The following is a 17186-nucleotide window of genomic DNA, read 5'->3' as shown; positions in this document are numbered from 1 at the left end:
GGTAACAAACCAGTTATACATGGTTTCTGTACACTGAGAGACATCACCTGACCTCGCATACATAAAGCTTTTATTTGTGAACACAACCAGATTAGTTGTTAATCATGGACTCAAATGTTCTTATGCACATATGAACAACACCATACAACGAAAAGACGAGTACTGTGCAATTTTTTTTGAGAAGAGACATCAAACATTATTAATCGCAAATCAGTGAAACATGTAGCCAACCCTGTGGCCTGGGGTGGAGGGCAGAAGGCACATGTCCTGGTGCTACTGCTGCATGGCATGGCTCTCCCACCCGTCAACGCATCAGCAAGCTCCCAGCAGATCACACACCACCAGCTCCCAGCAGATCACACACCACAAGGAATACGGCAAATCAACCAGGCACCAATAATACATATAGAACAACAACGATAGATCTCTCACTTAATACATGCTGTTCAGAAAATACAAATGTCATACATAACTTACAGTGACAAGATATGGTGCTTTATACAGTGCTTCTTACAGACGTACTTGCATGTGTTTACTGTCATAAAGTAGGAACAAGAGGCATTCTATACTGTATAATGTAAAAATAAACATCTGTAAAAAAAAATGAGGGCTGTTTAGTCACAGCAGTACAGGGTAAGGCACAGGCCTGTGAGGACCATCATGTATGTCCAGGTCCATGATTACGACCTCAGGGATCCGGTCATGGTCCAAAATATCAAGGCCTACTTAAAGTGATAAATCCAGCAAAATATAGCGACATTACTGTAGAACACAATGGCCCTAATCCCAAATTATTTTCTTTGGGAATTCCTTTACAACACAAAGTATCCACATCGGCTGAAAAAGAGCTAAACTCAGCAAAGCAAAAGCATGATATGTCCTTGATACTTCCTCTAGAATGAAGAAAAACAACCGTGGCACAGATTGTCCCAGAAAAATCCCCCAGGAAGTCGCCGTTGCTCCATTCCATTACAGCCATCATGTATTATCCCAAAACAAAGAGCTTCTCCCAGGAGCTTGTAGTGTGGAAATAAGAACTGAGGTGTTGGGTACAGAAAAGGTAAAGGGGACCCACAATGAAACGCACTACTGAGCTGTGGGTCACTCTAGAGGAGCAGCAGAGATGCACAGGTTGTTTAAGGCACAGGCCACCTGGACTATCTTATCAAAAGTGCTCAGATTTGACATGCGCTCGGTGGTGGTGAAGGGGCTCTCGACGGGGCCGGTCAGCATGGCGTACCGCTGCTTCACCATGGCCAGGACTCTCTCCACATGCCCGCGCACGCTCAGCCTGTCCGGGGAGGCGGCCTCAGCTGGCGAAGGGCCTCCCCTGTAATCCTCTAGTCCGTCTCCCACATGGCGGCCGGTGATCTTGAGCGACGCGCCGTGGGCGGCCACGGACTCTCCGATGTCCAGGTCCCTGTCCGCCAGGACCACATCCCCTGGCAGCAGCTTGCAGAGGAAGCCGCACCCCTCCGCCAGGTTCTTGTCGCTCACGCTGCCTGGCGACCCCCTGGAGACGAACGTGACCACGCCCTGCGGGGCCACGCCTATCAGGTACTTCAGTGTGCTAGTCCCCGCCCCCTGCGAAGAGTGAGGCGTTGCACCGGTCACCTGCTGGTTGGTCTGTGACGCCAGCTTCTTCTCAAAGGTCACCGTGAAACAGTCTATGATGACGGCGCAGTCTGGGTGGGAGGAGCGGAGGGCGGCGGGCAGGTTCTTGCGGAGCTCGGCCCGGGACGGCCAGAACACGGCGGTGGGCACCAGCGTGGTGGACATGATGCTGACCATCCTGTGCACGGTCCTGGTCACCGTGCCCACCTTCACACCGAAGCGATAGGCCAGGTCCTGGTTCCTGAGGTCCAGGCGCAGACGCATCAGCGTCAGCAGCAGCTGCTGGAACTTGGGCAGCTTGACGCTCTTGGCTCCGTCCATGTGAGGCGCCAGGAGCCACATGACCGTCTCAAACACAAAGTAGTTGGGCAGGCCGGTGTAGAAGCGCACCTTCTCCGGGTCGTTCTTCAGGGTGGTCTCAGTGAAGGACATTTTCTCCAGGGACTCCCTGAGAGCCCGGTTCTCCTTCTTCAAGGCTGCCAGGACTTCGTCGTGGTTGGTGGGCGTGGCCGACCTTTTGGTAAGCTTCACACCCTGGCTTCTGCCATCACTTGAAAGTTCGGACTCTTCGCCTTCATCGCTGCTCGACGATGAGGACGCGCTTTCGTCTGCTTGACGGTCGTCCTGGCTTGGCCCCAGGGGGCCCACAGGCCTGCCCTGGCCCTGCAGGAACAGCAAGGCGTTGGCCGCCTCCACTTGGGCTTCCTGCTTATCTATTGGTTCAAAGGCACCAGTCTCCTTCATTTCTGGAGGTGAAGTAAACACAGTTGGAACATAATCTGGCGACCGGGGATTCTTCACATGTTTACCTGCAGACAGTAGGAGGAAAAGAAAATGAAAAAAAACTTTTGAGAGGTCCATGATACAAAATCTCAATCATGTCAACGTTGATATAAGATGATAGAAAAAGCTGTCATATTCATGGTAGGGAACAGGTAGGAAGAACAATTGTAGTTTTTATAAAGTAACAAACTATTTTGCACTTTCAAAAAACTTAACTTACATACAAGGTAATCAAGAGAGCGTGTTGGGTTATTTTCAACTGTGAATTGCAGCCTATGTAAGGCACTTGTTTCATTGACAAATTTGACTATACCCCTGAGATGAAGACACTACAGAGCCAGTTTACCTGAGATGAAGTGAATACTACAGAGCCAGTTTACCTGAGATGAAGTGAATACTACAGAGCCAGTTTACCTGAGATGAAGTGAATACTACAGAGCCGACTACCGTCGTTTGGCACCCATCCATCTCGGTTCACAGCTGCAATCCAACGTTGTTTTCTCTCGGGGTCGCGTGGGAAACGGTAAAAAGACAACGTGGTGCCCGGTGTTCTTCTATTACGACAGCCAGCAACCACACAAGTGTGAACCATAGTCGCCTGGAGGTGCGGTATTTATTTGACTCCCAAAATGGTGGCTGGAAAACGAGAAACACTGGACTTTTATGTCGTCACATCAGTGTCTTCTTGAGTGCTCGCTTCCAGTGATGTGATTGGCCACTGTGTCTGAGGACAACACCCATATTTTTAGCGTCACTTGTGCGACCACGATTTGTTCTCTGCAAGCAAGTTATGTGTCAGAGCCAGTAGAAGCCAGTTCGGTGCATCCCTCCAGTCCAAGCTCCACGTCTCTCGCTCAAAAGTTTAGTTTTGTCTCTGTGCGTGAGCATGTGCCTCTAAATGTCCTGTACATGCCCATGCCCTGTATTAATTGGCGTCATGTATTCACTGAGCGTCCCTAGTTAGCTATGGATTAGGCGATATTGTTTTATGACACTTCCCAACTTGGATCACCATCACTGTTCCAAACAAACAATCTGATGCTGCAAAAACGTTAAAAAAAAAAAGTGTTATAGTACTAGATCACAGAGGGTAACGTTAGCTAGCTAGCCTGGGTAGGCTACATGAAGCTTCTTTAATAATCAACTGTCAGGGTAACACAGGGTTCCCACTCTAGTACAAATGTGGAATTCTGACTTTTTCATGTCTACAAATAGCAATTTGTAGTAAGCACACAATGTGGCAGGCATGTTTGTTCCAGTCTTTAGGCTAGCTAGCAACATAACACACATGGCAGAGCCATGCCTTACAGTTGAGTGATGAAGGCTTCCACAAGTCTGATTGACAAAAGGGAGAAATGACATTAAAAGAAATCCCTGATATTACATGACTCCGTCAAAGACTTAAAGGAGTAGTAAAGGCAAAATGCATGTTTAGCCCTGTTTTAAGGTTACTTATGATCATATACAATGGTTCAGATCAAAACGTTGACAAAACTAGCACTTTTGAGAAAGTCTGATAATTGCTCCGTTTTGGTCATACAATGGATGTGGGTGGGCACCTTGAAAAATCGTTCAAAAACATGTTAAACTCTTAAGCCAACTATCTACTCATCCTTTCCTGCTTTGTTGAAACAGTCATGTCCTCTTCTACTGAGTGTTCACCACAAACACAACGGCAGACATTACAGGATGGAGGAGTTTAATAGGGCTGGTGTTCCATTCAGCGAGTTGCAGATTTACATAATTTACATTATTAGGCAATAATACGTATGCAAATTACAATAGTGAAATACAATAGTGAAATAGGGTTTATGACACCATTAAGTGCACTCACCCCTCACAGGATGGACAGAGCTGACCAGTCTTGAGAAGGAAGTGTATCCTGAAAGAGCTGACCAGTCTTGAGAAGGAAGTGTATCCTGAAAGAGCTGACCAGTCTTGAGAAGGAAGTGTATCCTGAAAGAGCTGACCAGTCTTGAGAAGGAAGTGTATCCTGAAAGAGCTGACCAGTCTTGAGAAGGAAGTGTATCCTGAAAGAGCTGACCAGTCTTGAGAGGGTGAAGGATATAGGTTGGGAGGGCACAGGTGACAGTTCCAGATGGGAGACTACCTGGATATCAGCATCACCGCTACCAACAGAGCAACCCCCGTCGCTGGGCCAATGAGACCCTACTGACCTCCACATGTTAGGATATTTATTTTGTTTTTTAAATGTAGGGTTTCAGTATCTGATCCTGAGAAGTACTCAGTATATTCATGTCTAGTTGGATTGTTAGGGAGAACGACACACCAGTTGTGTTCATGTACAACATTCATTTACAGTATTAGGCCAGATTTCTCTTCCTAAAGGAATGGTGTGAATTATATTTCTATTTTATAATGTGTCTGCTTTGTATTCAACATGATTAAGTAGATGAATTCCAAAACCAAGTCTCTGTTGTCCAATATCTGTGCTTTGATAGATTTTGGGCCAATGTTTACTTTCTAAATGACTGTCACAGGGAGTTTAGATGGCCGATATTAAAACGGTAAAACGACTTGCCATTATACTCAATTACCTCTTTACTGATAAGATGAAAATAAACCAAAAAGAAAGCTACAATATTTATGAACAATATTAATTGGCTAGCTGTCGGTACATAGTAGGAAGGGTAGGGGCTGTGTCTACTCAGGTGTGTAAGAGGACTCTGTACACGGTGCTGGTCCCCACACCCTGCACATGCTCCAGTCTCTTGAGCTCCGTCAGACACAGGAAGAACAACGGAGCCTTGGCCCCCACTCCTGTGATCCTCTTCAGCTCCTCCATCAGAAACCCTGCACCACCACCTGCAGGGGGCAGCACAGGGCATCAACACAGTTGGTTTGCAGACAATAGTTCACTTCCTAACAAGTGGTTAAAAGTAGGCATCATGAAGGCAGAGAGGCGCGCAGTGTGCACCGTAGTACTGTGTGAGGTTGAAGCGAGGAGACATCATTCCATCTGAATGGAAATGTGGGATGAGGAGATGTGGGAGGAGATGTGGAGGGAGGAGATGTGAGATGAAGAGATGTGGGAGGAGATCTGGGAGGAGGAGATGTGAGATGAGGAGATGTGGGAGGAGGAGATGTGGGAGGAGGAGATGTGGGAGGAGAACGGCAAGAAGACACTGACCGCAGGGCTGCTCCTGTGCAGCGCTGTTGATCCTCTGGAGCGCCTGGTTGAGGCTGGACAGAGGAACCTTCCTCAGGTAGCTGGGGAGGCTCAGGAACTCCGTTTCCGATACCAGGGCTACGGCAGGGGCTCTTCTACAGGGACAGACCAGGACAGAGGAATCACCTCTGGGCTTACATCCAAACTCCCAACTATGGTGATGGAGGGCAACGCAAGGAACAGCCCCCTCCTACCTCCAGGCCATGGTCAAACCCTACACCCCCCTACCTCCAGGCCATGGTCAAACCCTACACCCCCTCCTACCTCCAGGCCATGGTCAAACCCTATACCCCCTCCTACCTCCCTCCAGGCCATGGTCAAACCCTACACCCCCTCCTACCTCCAGGCCATGGTCAAACCATATACCCCCTCCTACCTCCCTCCAGGCCATGGTCAAACCCTACACCCCCCTACCTCCAGGCCATGGTCAAACCCTATACCCCTCCTACCTTCAGGCCATGGACAAACCCTACACCCCCTCCTACCTCCAGGCAATGGTCAAACGCTACACCCCCCCCCTACCTCCAGGCCATGGTCAAACCCTATACCCCCTCCTAGCTCCAGGCCATGGTCAAACCCTACACCCCCTCCTAGCTCCAGGCCATTGTCAAACCCTACACCCCCTCCTACCTCCAGGCCATGGTCAAACCCTATACCCCCTCCTACCTCCAGGCCATGGTCAAACCCTACACCCCCTCCAACTTCCCTCCAGGCCATGGTCAAACCCTACACCCCCCTACCTCCAGGCCATGGTCAAACCCTACACCCTCTCCCGACCACTACACTCTGCTACCTCGGGTTGACTGGTTGCCCCGTCACTCTGAGGCCCCTGCGGTCAATCAACACGGTCACGGCTCTTCTCTGTCCTGGCCCCGCAGTGGTGGAATGAACTGCCCACTGACGTCAGGACAGCAGAGGTGCTGCACCATCTTTCGTTGCAGGCTCAAAACATAACTCTTCAAGAAGTACTACAACAACAACAATCCTCCCTCTTAAGAACCTATTCTCCTATTCTTGCACTTTGCCTTCAGCACTAGATTATGCTCTTAGTCAGTTGTTTAGAAAGGAGATGCACTTGTAGGTTCTGGCAAGTCGTAGTACACTGACTTTTCCTACGTTAAAATGCAATTATTGTACTGTAAGTCGCTTTGGATAAAAGCTAAATGACTTATGTAATGATTCTCTATTTCAATGGGATACAAGTAATTTAGCTCAAAAGATACACATTCCACTTACTACAGTTGGCATGTAACACTGAGTGGTGAAATTGTGGGTATTACCTGTTCTCCTTCTCTGTGGGTTGAATCACAGCAATAGGGGGTTTCTTGACCCGGGAAACAAGCTACATGACAAAGATTGAAGATTCACATTTACATTGCAGGATACTGTATACAAATCTTTTATATGTGTACACTCATTATTACAGACTCTAGGACACACCTGGACCATATGGGGGTATTTCTAGTGCTGGACTGGTGACAAGTAATGCTCACCGGATGAGGCTAAGCAGAGTGCCCTCATTCTGTGGTCTTACCAACTTTGACTTGGTTCAGGTTACGTACTTTACAGATGTCCTGTGTGATGGCGCTCAGGTCGGGCATCTCGGGGGTGCTGGGCTCGGCGTAGCGGCCGCTGACCCTGGGGGAGCCCAGGTCGAACTCCTGGGTGGGGCCGTCGTGCTCCGCGGTGGAGAGGGGGGGCTGTCCAGAGGTCCCGTTCACTCTCACACTCTGCTTAGGCCCCGCCCCATTCACTCTCACACTCCGCTATAAAGACACAGCGTGGTCAATAATACAGCCTTCCTGACTCTGAAATACAACCATTCTACTCCAACAGGTCACACTGAAGATATGAATCATATGATAAATAAATCAGAATTCAGGCTTCATCTTACACTTGGAAAGCGGTCTATGAATGAGTCCAGGCTTGGCCTCTCGGGTGTGTGGTCGCTGTCGTCGTGCTCCCAGGGGCGGCTGAGGGCTGGAGGCTGCTGGACTTCCTCTGCCAGGCTGGCTGAGGCATCATCCCTCTCTCCTTCACCCTTCAACAACACACCCAAGCTCTGAGATACTCATCATCCCTCTCTCCTTCACCCTTCAACACACCCAAGCTCTGAGATACTCATCATCCCTCTCTCCTTCACCCTTCAACACACCCAAGCTCTTAGACACTCATCACCACATCTAAACGCAACTGAATCAACAGACGTCGTGACACACTCGTCTCTACCTTCCTGGCGCTGAGGAGTCCGGTTATGTAGAAGCTCTCAAACGCAGGGAGCTCAGGGGAACGTGATGACTCAGCGGAAGGGACCTCAGGGGAGCATGATGACCCTGGGTCAACGTGTCCCAGCTGAGGGAGGGGGGCGTGGCCGGGGGACTTGGTGATCTTAAAACCTGGTGTGCACAGCACCGGCGGCTCAGGGGACTCCATGCTCTCTGTCATCAACAAGAATGAGAAACGCAGCATTCAGACTGAATACCACCACCACCACAGGCATATTCACCTCTGAACAATACCACCACTGCCTTATTCAAATGAGACTTTCCTGCCACATGATTACCTTCGCTCGCCAGGCTGTACATCCCAGAGTTTGATGGCGGGGTGGAGAGCATGTGTGATGCTCTCGCTCCGAGGCCAGAGCACGCGGATGAGCTGATAAAGATAGCGCACACCAACCCATTAGCGCATGCGGCAAAAACATGTAGAGGTTACTGCACAGACTTTGACTGGACAGGAGCATTCCACTGAGAGCGCTGAGGAGGACACACACAAACACAAATAAACACAACACACCTGGCAGTCTTTGAGGGCTTCTTGCGATGCAGGTCCATGGTGAAATCATTGTTGAGGCACATGGTGTGTTCAGAGATCCCAAAATCCTCCATGCGGGGACTCAGCGGATCGTCCTGGTCCAAGCGCAGGGCACACTTGGGCGTTTTGGGCATGGGGGGCTGCATGGCCATGGCAGGTGGGTGGAGGGACATGACAGGGGTGGGGGCGGCCCACCCGGTCCCCCTCAGCAGCACCCTCTCCAGGTGGATCTCAGACAGGCCGAAGTCAGAGAGCTGTGGGGTGCGCATGGGGTCCACAGTGAGGGCAGCGGGCAGCTTCTTGGGAGTCACAGGGGGGAATGGCTCCTGAGCCCCCTGGTCAGCTTCCTGGTCCTCCTCTCCCACCTCCATCTCAGCTTCATCCTCCTCCCCTTCAGCTGGACCGTGCCCTGAGGCCACCGTGGGAGAAGGAAGGTAGATTGATGTAAATTTAAAAGAAAAAGAGCATGCAACCATACAGGAGCCTTAACTCACCTGAACAAGTCTGTGTGTTCTTGGGAGCTTGGTAGCCATATTTTTCAAAGTGTCCCTGTAGTCTCTGGATGTCCTCAGTGCTCCTCTTCTTTAGCACCGTACAGGCCTTTAGAAAGCTCGTGAGTTCCACCTCCCTGGCCTGCTGACTGCCCAGCTGCCCCTGGACCTGCCCCTGGGGACGCACGCAGTCAAAACAGCACTAAACATAGATGGCGAACCGGTCTTTGAGAGCAACATTTGGCTACGTTCCCCCTCCAGGGCCATTTTCCAAGCCCCGGTGCTCACCTTGAGATTTCTGACCTCAGAATGCAGGTCATGCAGAACTCGCACAGCACCCTCTGTGTTAACGTCATCTGAAACAAAGAAAGGGTTCAAGTCTGACAGTTGTAACTAGAGTCGCGATGGTTGTAAAGTGGAGCGTGTTAGGCTTAGCTAGCTGCAAACCGACAGCACGAGTGACAAGCCAGAAAGATGGTATAGCATATGGCAAGATAACTAGGCCAAGTTAGCGAGAGTGGGAGGTACTGGCATAGTAAACTACCATCTTCTTCGAAGTGTTGATGTTTATGATGAAGACTTGCAGTCTCGGTCTCCAGTGACACCGCTAAGTTTCGTAACTTTGAGAAGAAACGCGCTGATGTGTCCATTTCCTATCAGTAATTTGGTCGCAAACGTCCTTATTCCTTCTAGTCTAGACCATGGAGCTATAAAAAAATAAAACTAGATCAGACGCTGATTCTTTCGAATTTGGCGGCACTTCCGCAATTCCCCGGAAACGGTTCTTGTAAAGGAAGTGACGTTCTTCAGTCGTCACGATCCTACCAGCAAAGAGAATTTGCTACCAGCGCCATCCTACCTCTAACTCCATTGGCTCCGGGGCCTCAGGAGGGAGGCTCACAGAACTAGAGACCTTCCATACTCTTTGCTAGAGCAGAGGTAAAGACCTTTCTCGTCCGGTAAAGGCTAGTTCCTAGGCCGTTTAGGGTTAAGTTTAGGGTAGGGTTAGGTTTAGGGTTAAGGTTAGGCTTAAGTAGGCTATAGGGTTAGGTTAAGGTCAGGGTGGGGTTAGGGTTTGACCGGTCTCTGCGTTTATGGGAACTAGCCACTACCCCCCCCCCTCGCTCTTGGGAAAATATCTAAATCAGCACTGCCACCTACTGTTTGTACAGAATGCAACAGGCCAACATGAGTGCCCATGGCCTGGGGACGGAAAATCACATTGGCTTCATAGGCAACACAACACACATTAGGAACTAGGAATATCAAGTTGTATAGCTCTCTCTGGCATTCATTTACAACCCTCCGCCTTTGACCAAGGCCTTTCCATCCATCAACAACAGATATTCATGAGGAGGACAGCTTTAGCTGATTTATTACAAACTACAAGGCCAAAATGTAATGAATGTATTTATTGTTATCCTGTATGTAAGAAAAAATGCTGGTATATCACCAGAATTCAATATGACACAGAAGCAAAAAGAATATTTGTTTATCGTTCCATGGTCATTTACTGGGTGTTGAAGAGGTTTGGATCAGCAGACAGGCGAGGAGGCGGGTTAGGGTTTTGGGTGCCAGTCGGTTACCACAGCAAGAAAAAGAGATAACGATTATAACTGCACAAGAGAAAGAACAGAAAAGAAGAGCTACTGTAAATGACTGATTTATAAGAGGCATTTATTCTACTTGGCTGTATAAGATAGATTATGCTCTTATCACTTGTTTTAGAAAGGACACTGTGAGTTCCATATCTATGGTGAGTTCTGGCAAGTAGTAGTACATTGGCTTTTTCTACGTTAAATGCCGTTATTGTAAGTCTCTTTGGATACGTAGAGAACGTAAGATAGGAATGGAATAACATTCCATAAAAACGAGGGGCTGGCTATAACGAATCATTAACAGTGCAATGCATTCTGGATAACCCACTCCAATTTCTTTAGTAGCCTTCAATCTTTTCAGAGTTTGTCCCAGCATCAGATCCGGCCTGCAGCAGCTGGTCTCTGGAGGAGGAGATGAAGCCATTAGAGGAGCAGCTAGGTGAGGACCAGGAAGTGAAGGAGTTACCATATGAACTATGACCTTATGAACTTGACGTAAACCAACTGAAAGCCTTTGAGGCTTTCAGCCCTAGAGATGATAGAGCACCTGTCCAAATGAATTTCAGAGTGAGTGCACCCTGGAGGTGACAGACAGGTGACAGGGAGGTCAGAGAGAGTGCTAGGCCAGATGAAGGTCAGAGAGGAAGAGGTGCTGACTGGTCTCCAGAGAGGAAGTCTTCTTCTTCTGCCCATGGGTGTCCAGAATGTGCTGAATCATCATAGAAAGAAGACAATTGTTGAAAATCCTTCTCATCTAGCACAGCAGGAGGAGGTCCTGTCAGAGGAGGAGGTGGGCCTGTCAGAGGAGGAGGGCCTGTCAGAGGAGGAGGAGGTGGGCCTGTCAGAGGAGGAGGAGGGCCTGTCAGAGGAGGAGGAGGATGGCCTGTCAGAGGAGGAGGGCCTGTCAGAGGAGGAGGAGGTGGGCCTGTCAGAGGAGGTGGGCCTGTCAGAGGAGGAGGTGGGCCTGTCAGAGGAGGAGGTGGGCCTGTCAGAGGAGGAGGAGGTGGGCCTGTCAGAGGAGGTGGGCCTGTCAGAGGAGGAGGTGGGCCTGTCAGAGGAGGAGGAGGCCTGTCAGAGGAGAAGGAGGTGGGCCTGTCAGAGGAGGAGAAGGTGGGCCAGTCAGAGGAGGTGGGCCTGTCAGAGGAGGAGGAGGGCCTGTCAGAGGAGGAGGAGGAGGGCCTGTCAGAGGAGGAGGTGGGCCTGTAAGAGGAGGAGGTGGGCCTGTCAGAGGAGGAGGAGGAGGGGCTGTCAGAGGAGGAGGAGGGCCTGTCAGAGGAGGAGGAGGAGGGCCTGTCAGAGGAGGAGGTGGGCCTGTCAGAGGAGGAGGAGGCGGGCCTGTCAGAGGAGGAGGAGGCGGGCCTGTCAGAGGAGGAGGTGGGCCTGTCAGAGGAGGAGGTGGGCCTGTCAGAGGAGGAGGAGGGCCTGTCAGAGGAGGAGAAGGTGGGCCAGTCAGAGGAGGTGGGCCTGTCAGAGGAGGAGGAGGGCCTGTCAGAGGAGGAGGAGGAGGGCCTGTCAGAGGAGGAGGTGGGCCTGTAAGAGGAGGAGGTGGGCCTGTCAGAGGAGGGTCTGTCAGAGGAGAAGGTGGGCCTGTCAGAGGAGGTGGAGGGCCTGTCAGAGGAGGAGGAGGGCCTGTCAGAGGAGGAGGCGGGCCTGTCACAGGAGGAGGAGGGCCTGTCAGAGGAGGAGGAGGGCCTGTCAGAGGAGGAGGAGATGGGCCTGTCAGAGGAGGAGGACCTGTCAGAGGAGAGGAGGAGGGCCTGTCAGAGGAGGAGGAGGTATGCCTGTCAGAGGAGGAGGGCCTGTCAGAGGAGGAGGAGGAGGGCCTGTCAGAGGAGGAGCAGTGGAAGGTGGGAGAGGACGGTCAGTGACCAGGTACAGTGCAAAGTCACATTCCTGGAATATCTCCCTTCTAAATGGCCAAATCCCTGAGCATCTAGATCCTGCCTGCCCCTGTGTGTGTGTGTGTGTGTGTGTGTGTGTGTGTGTGTGTGTGTGTGTGTGTGTGTGTGTGTGTGTGTATGCGCCTGTGGCAGGGACACCCTGACACCGCAGCGCAGAGGAGGACAGCAGGACATCGCCATGGCTGCAGCAGAGGTTGATGCCTTCCGAGGACAAGAGTAAGGTTGGTTGGTGAGAATTAAACCAACTAGTGCAGAAGCCATGGCGGCGTTGAACCTGGTTTTGTCGGTTCAAAGTTTTTTTCTCTCTGCTGATTCCTGTAGCTTGGGGGTACCTCTTGTGGGGCGGCTGTAGCTCAGTTGGTAGAGCGGGTCGTTCAGGGATCGAAGGGTCGGTGGTTCGAATCCCAGCTCCGACTGTCCACACCTTGCATGGCAGCTACCGCCATTGGTGTGTGAATGTGTGTGTGAATGAGAGGCCATTATAAAGCGCTTTGAGTGCCGCTAAGGTGGAAAAGCGCTATATAAGTGCAGTCCATTTACCATTACTCTTCAAAATACAGGAGGGTGCCCAGTGCAATGCATTCTGGATAACCCACTCCAATTTCTTTAGTAGCCTTCAATCTTATCAGAGTTTGTCCCAGCATCAGATCCGGCCTGCAGCAGCTGGTCTCTGGAGGAGGAGATGAAGCCATTAGAGGAGCAGCTCGGTGAGGACCAGGAAGTGAAGGAGTTAGACAGGTGACAGGGAGGTCAGAGAGAGTGCTAGGCCAGATGGAGGTCAGAGAGGAAGAGGTGCTTACTGGTCTCTTGAGCTCTGACTTGAGCATTTTCCTTTATGCCTGAAGTGCCAAAATCTCAGAAAAAAATAGATTTCCTGCTTAATATTCAAATCAAATGCATCATTGCATTTAGGGTGGCCAGTAATTTTAGCATGGTTGCCACGGCCCCCACTGGCCACCTGTTGGGGGCGCCCTTGCTCTTGACTATTGCCCACATCATTAGCATAGCCTAGTAGGCCTGCTGTATGTTGAGCCCTCCACTCATTCGCTCTACAAAAGCCTAAGTGTGATGGTTTATAAGCCATCAGTTCCTCAGCTGTGGGTACTCCGTCCAGAAGATAAGGCCTGACTTTTAGTTTTAGGGCATAAACTTTAAGTTCTTCTGACCCATCCATGATTGAGTTTAATAGTGTGGTTCAGGTCACCATTCATGGCTCACATGCACGGCTGTGCAAAGAAAGAGAGTGGGGAGGTGAGAGAGCTTTTATCAGATCAGCCGACTGATTATGGGGGAGTGTATAAATTGTGAGGGACACTGAAGGTCAGAACATACCTACCTGAGAAGGACACGTCCAGGTGAGTCATAGAGTCACAGACACCACAGGTTTGCATATTAGTACTCAATATTACTCAAAATCACTAGTTTATTTTGTCTAGTCAAACATTCCAAGTAAATGTAAACACTTTGATAAATGTGCTGTATTTTTCTGTGCTTGTGCAGCTGTTTCAGCTGAGTCCTAGCCATGGCCATGTTTGGGAAGGTGCTGGAGCCAGTGGGATACATGCAGACCATGCGGGTGTTGGTCCAGGGCATCGGCTCCTACCTGGCGGGTGGGGCCACCCCAGAGGAGACGGACCTGGCCAGGAAGAACCTGGACTACATCGACCAGGAGCTGGGGGCGGCGGGCCAGGGCCTGCTGAGTGACCAGGAGGTGCACCGGCTGGAGGACGACCTGGCCGTGGTGTACTACCAGCTGGGGGCGGCGGTCAGGGCCCAGCCAGAGTTCACCAAGCGGGAGACAGAGGTGTTCCTTCAGTATGTCCAGGAGCACCGCCTGGAGAGGCAGCTGACCGCGCTCCACAGCCGCCTGATGGGCATCTCTGCGCTGACCCACCAGCCCGCACTGCTGGAGGAGCTGGTCCACAGCCGCAGGCCCAAGCGCTGGGAGATGAGGGAGTTCTGTGTGAAGGTCAGTGAGGGCGCCACATGGTCAGACTACACCAGGGAAAACAGCTGATCATTACAGACCGGTCAACCAGGGAAAACTACTGATCATTACAGACCGAGGTCAACCTAATCAGTGAGTGCAGTAGATATTGGGAGGGTAACATTCCAGTAAATTGGGGTAATGCTAACTCAGCTTGTCATGACAAATAGATAATTATCTAGTGCTAAATCCTAAATAATCATATTCTTAAATACTGTATAATTGAAGATACCATTGTAATGTAGCCACCAAACAGGGAGGAAAGTGTATTCTTACTCCCAGAGCCAGTAGACATGGTTTAGTGTAGTAGACATGGTGTAGTGTGGAATTTGACCTTGAGGGAAACAAACCACATTGGAGATTGTGTTCACCTTGAAGAACTTATCATCTTTAAACAGCAAACTGATGTGTGCACCAGATAAAACACCCACCATTTCAGGCACAATTACACTTTTAACATCTACCATTACTGCACATGTAAGTATATTAATTATAATCTTTGAAATGCCGATCAGCTTCCAAATTCCAAGATTTTTTTTAAAGATTGTATTTTACTTGATTTCTTATCTTTATCTTCTTTTATTGTATTGTGTGATGTTCCATCTTATTTTGGCTGCTTTTTGTTAATTTTATATCTATTTTTATGTGAAGCACTCCTGCATATAAAAAAGCACTTTGAGATGCATTTATTTGTATGAAAGGTGCTATACAAATAAAGTTATTATTATTATTGTTATTATTAAATGCTGATGCAACAAAAGTAACTAATTTCATTGCCAGCACTTTTTAGTTAATCCTCATTGTCCGATGAGCCATAACAGCCATGTTAATCTTCCCTTGTCTGTGTTGCTCCCCCTGCAGGTGAACTTTGTCCTGGGTACGGGGCTGCTGTGCCTCTTCACCCAGGCCTCCCTGACCAGCCGTGACCAGGCCCTGCTCATGAGGACCTGGTCCGAGCGCATGGGCGCCCTCTACAGGAAGATGAAGACCACCGGGGGGCGCTGCTCTGGCTACTTCCTGGAACAGGCGGAGGAGGACGTGAGGCAGCAGCTCCAGGAGGCCCAGAGGGGCCGGGCCAGCCCAGAGGAGGCAGCAGCAAGCCTCCTGAAGACCCTGGAGAAGAACTACGATTGGCTGCGCTGGGCGGTCATGCTCCACCCTGCCGTGGGGCCACCTCTGGAGGATGAGATGGAGGCGGAGGGAGAGGCGGAGGGAGAGGCGGGACCACAGCCAGACAACTTCCTGTCCGTGTCCTCTGAGGCTCCCTGCCCCCACGTGATGGTGTGCTACAGGGACACGCCCACCTCCCTGGACAAAGGCCGTATCCACCAGCTGATCGTGGACCTGGAGTGGAAGATCCCCAACCCCCCCCCTGAGGTGTACGCCGCCATCGAGGAGGACCCTGGGAAGGCCCGGCGCTACCTGGCCTCGCGCATGCTGAGGAAACTGAGGAAGGGGCTCGGTGCGGGCGTGGCGGTCCACGTGGTGCCCGGCAGGATGGAGATGAGGTGTAACTTCCCCCAGGCCTCCTACTACCTGTACGAGTACAAACACAGGCTGGCCTCGGGCACCGTGTGCGTGTTTGGATGAGAGAGAGGGCGGGCGAGGCAGGGGGCCTGGCCTGTGAGCTAAGCCTCAGCTGGTCCACTGCCCACTTGGTTAGCTACACATGAATGCACCACAAGAATCTTCAAGGTTTCATACATAACACCAACTATGAGGTGTCCTCTTTATTTCTACTGTAGCCATTATGAATGATAATTGTATCAACTATTGTCTTCAAAATAAATTACACAAAAAAGGTTATGTGAGTCTTTGCCTGCCCACAAACACACTCAGGTAATCACAGTCTTCGACTGGTTTATGATAGCACCTGCTAAATAATGAGATTGTTATTGTAATATTCATATCTTATTCATTTTATCTACAAAATAAAACATCTGTAAGGAATCACTGAAGTAAATAAACTACATTAAAATGTAAAAAGACCAGTCTATACTCTGCCAGTCTTGATCAGTTGTGCTACTACTGTATGTGCACTACTCTTCTTTTATATCCAAACAGTGTCCAGGCTGAGGTGGCCTCACACAGACTCCAGGTATTGCAGGGCCAACCGGCGCATCTCCTGCCTCACGTCTGGAAACCCCCGCAGGACCTCCCTGTAGCTGGCTGCAGTCAGGGTGAAGGCCTGGCAGGTGGTCACCGCTCGCACCGTGGTCTCGTACTTCCCTCCGGTCAGGAGGGACACCTCTGGGGAACCAGTGAAGCACAGAGACTCAGCTGTAATGTGTGATATAGAATAACCACATCTGACTGTTGCTACACAACATCAAATTACCCTACTGAGAGTTGTCAAATGAATAACACATACACTATATGGACAAAAATATAGGGACACACCTCTTAATCGTTGAATTCAGGTGTTTCATTCAGTCCCATTGTCACAGGTGTATAAAATCAATGAATGCTTCAGCTAGAAAGATATTTTGGACAATTCTATGCTTCCAACATTGTGGGAACAGTTTGGGGAAGGCCCTTTTCTGTTCCAGTGCACAGAGCAAGGTCCATAAAGGCATGGTTGGGTAAGGTTGGTGTGGAAGAACTTGACTGGCCCACACAGAGCCCTGACCTCAACCCTATCAAACACCTTTGGGAAGAACTAGAATGGAGATTGCAAGCTAGGCCCTCTCATACAAAATCAGTGTCTGACCTCACAAATGCTCTTCTGGATGAATGGGCCAAAATTCCCAAAGACATAGTCCAAATTCTTGTAGAAAGCCTTCCCAGAAGAGTGGAAACTGTTATAGC

At 50.1% G+C, this 17186-nt stretch overlaps 1 protein-coding gene across 1 annotated transcript; it reads right to left on the bottom strand.

Annotated features, from left to right (window-relative positions):
• Positions 1-5065: 5065 nt before the first annotated feature.
• On the bottom strand, positions 5066-9542 carry ska3 (spindle and kinetochore associated complex subunit 3; the record flags this gene model as incomplete). Its single annotated transcript, XM_084461450.1, has 11 exons — positions 5066-5223; positions 5543-5682; positions 6868-6929; positions 7150-7353; positions 7482-7628; positions 7817-8025; positions 8151-8242; positions 8384-8810; positions 8896-9067; positions 9181-9248; positions 9437-9542. 11 exons carry the CDS (start codon positions 9540-9542, stop codon positions 5066-5068), a joined length of 1785 nt encoding a protein of 594 aa, XP_084317576.1.
• Between the last annotated feature and the right edge of the window lie 7644 nt (positions 9543-17186).

The sequence above is a fragment of the Borostomias antarcticus genome (assembly GCF_949987555.1).
Source record: "Borostomias antarcticus genome assembly, chromosome: 2".
NCBI classification, from domain to species: Eukaryota; Metazoa; Chordata; class Actinopteri; order Stomiiformes; family Stomiidae; genus Borostomias; species Borostomias antarcticus.
The sequence above is the reverse complement of the archived record's forward strand: the minus strand, read 5'-3'. Positions and strand labels throughout refer to the sequence as shown.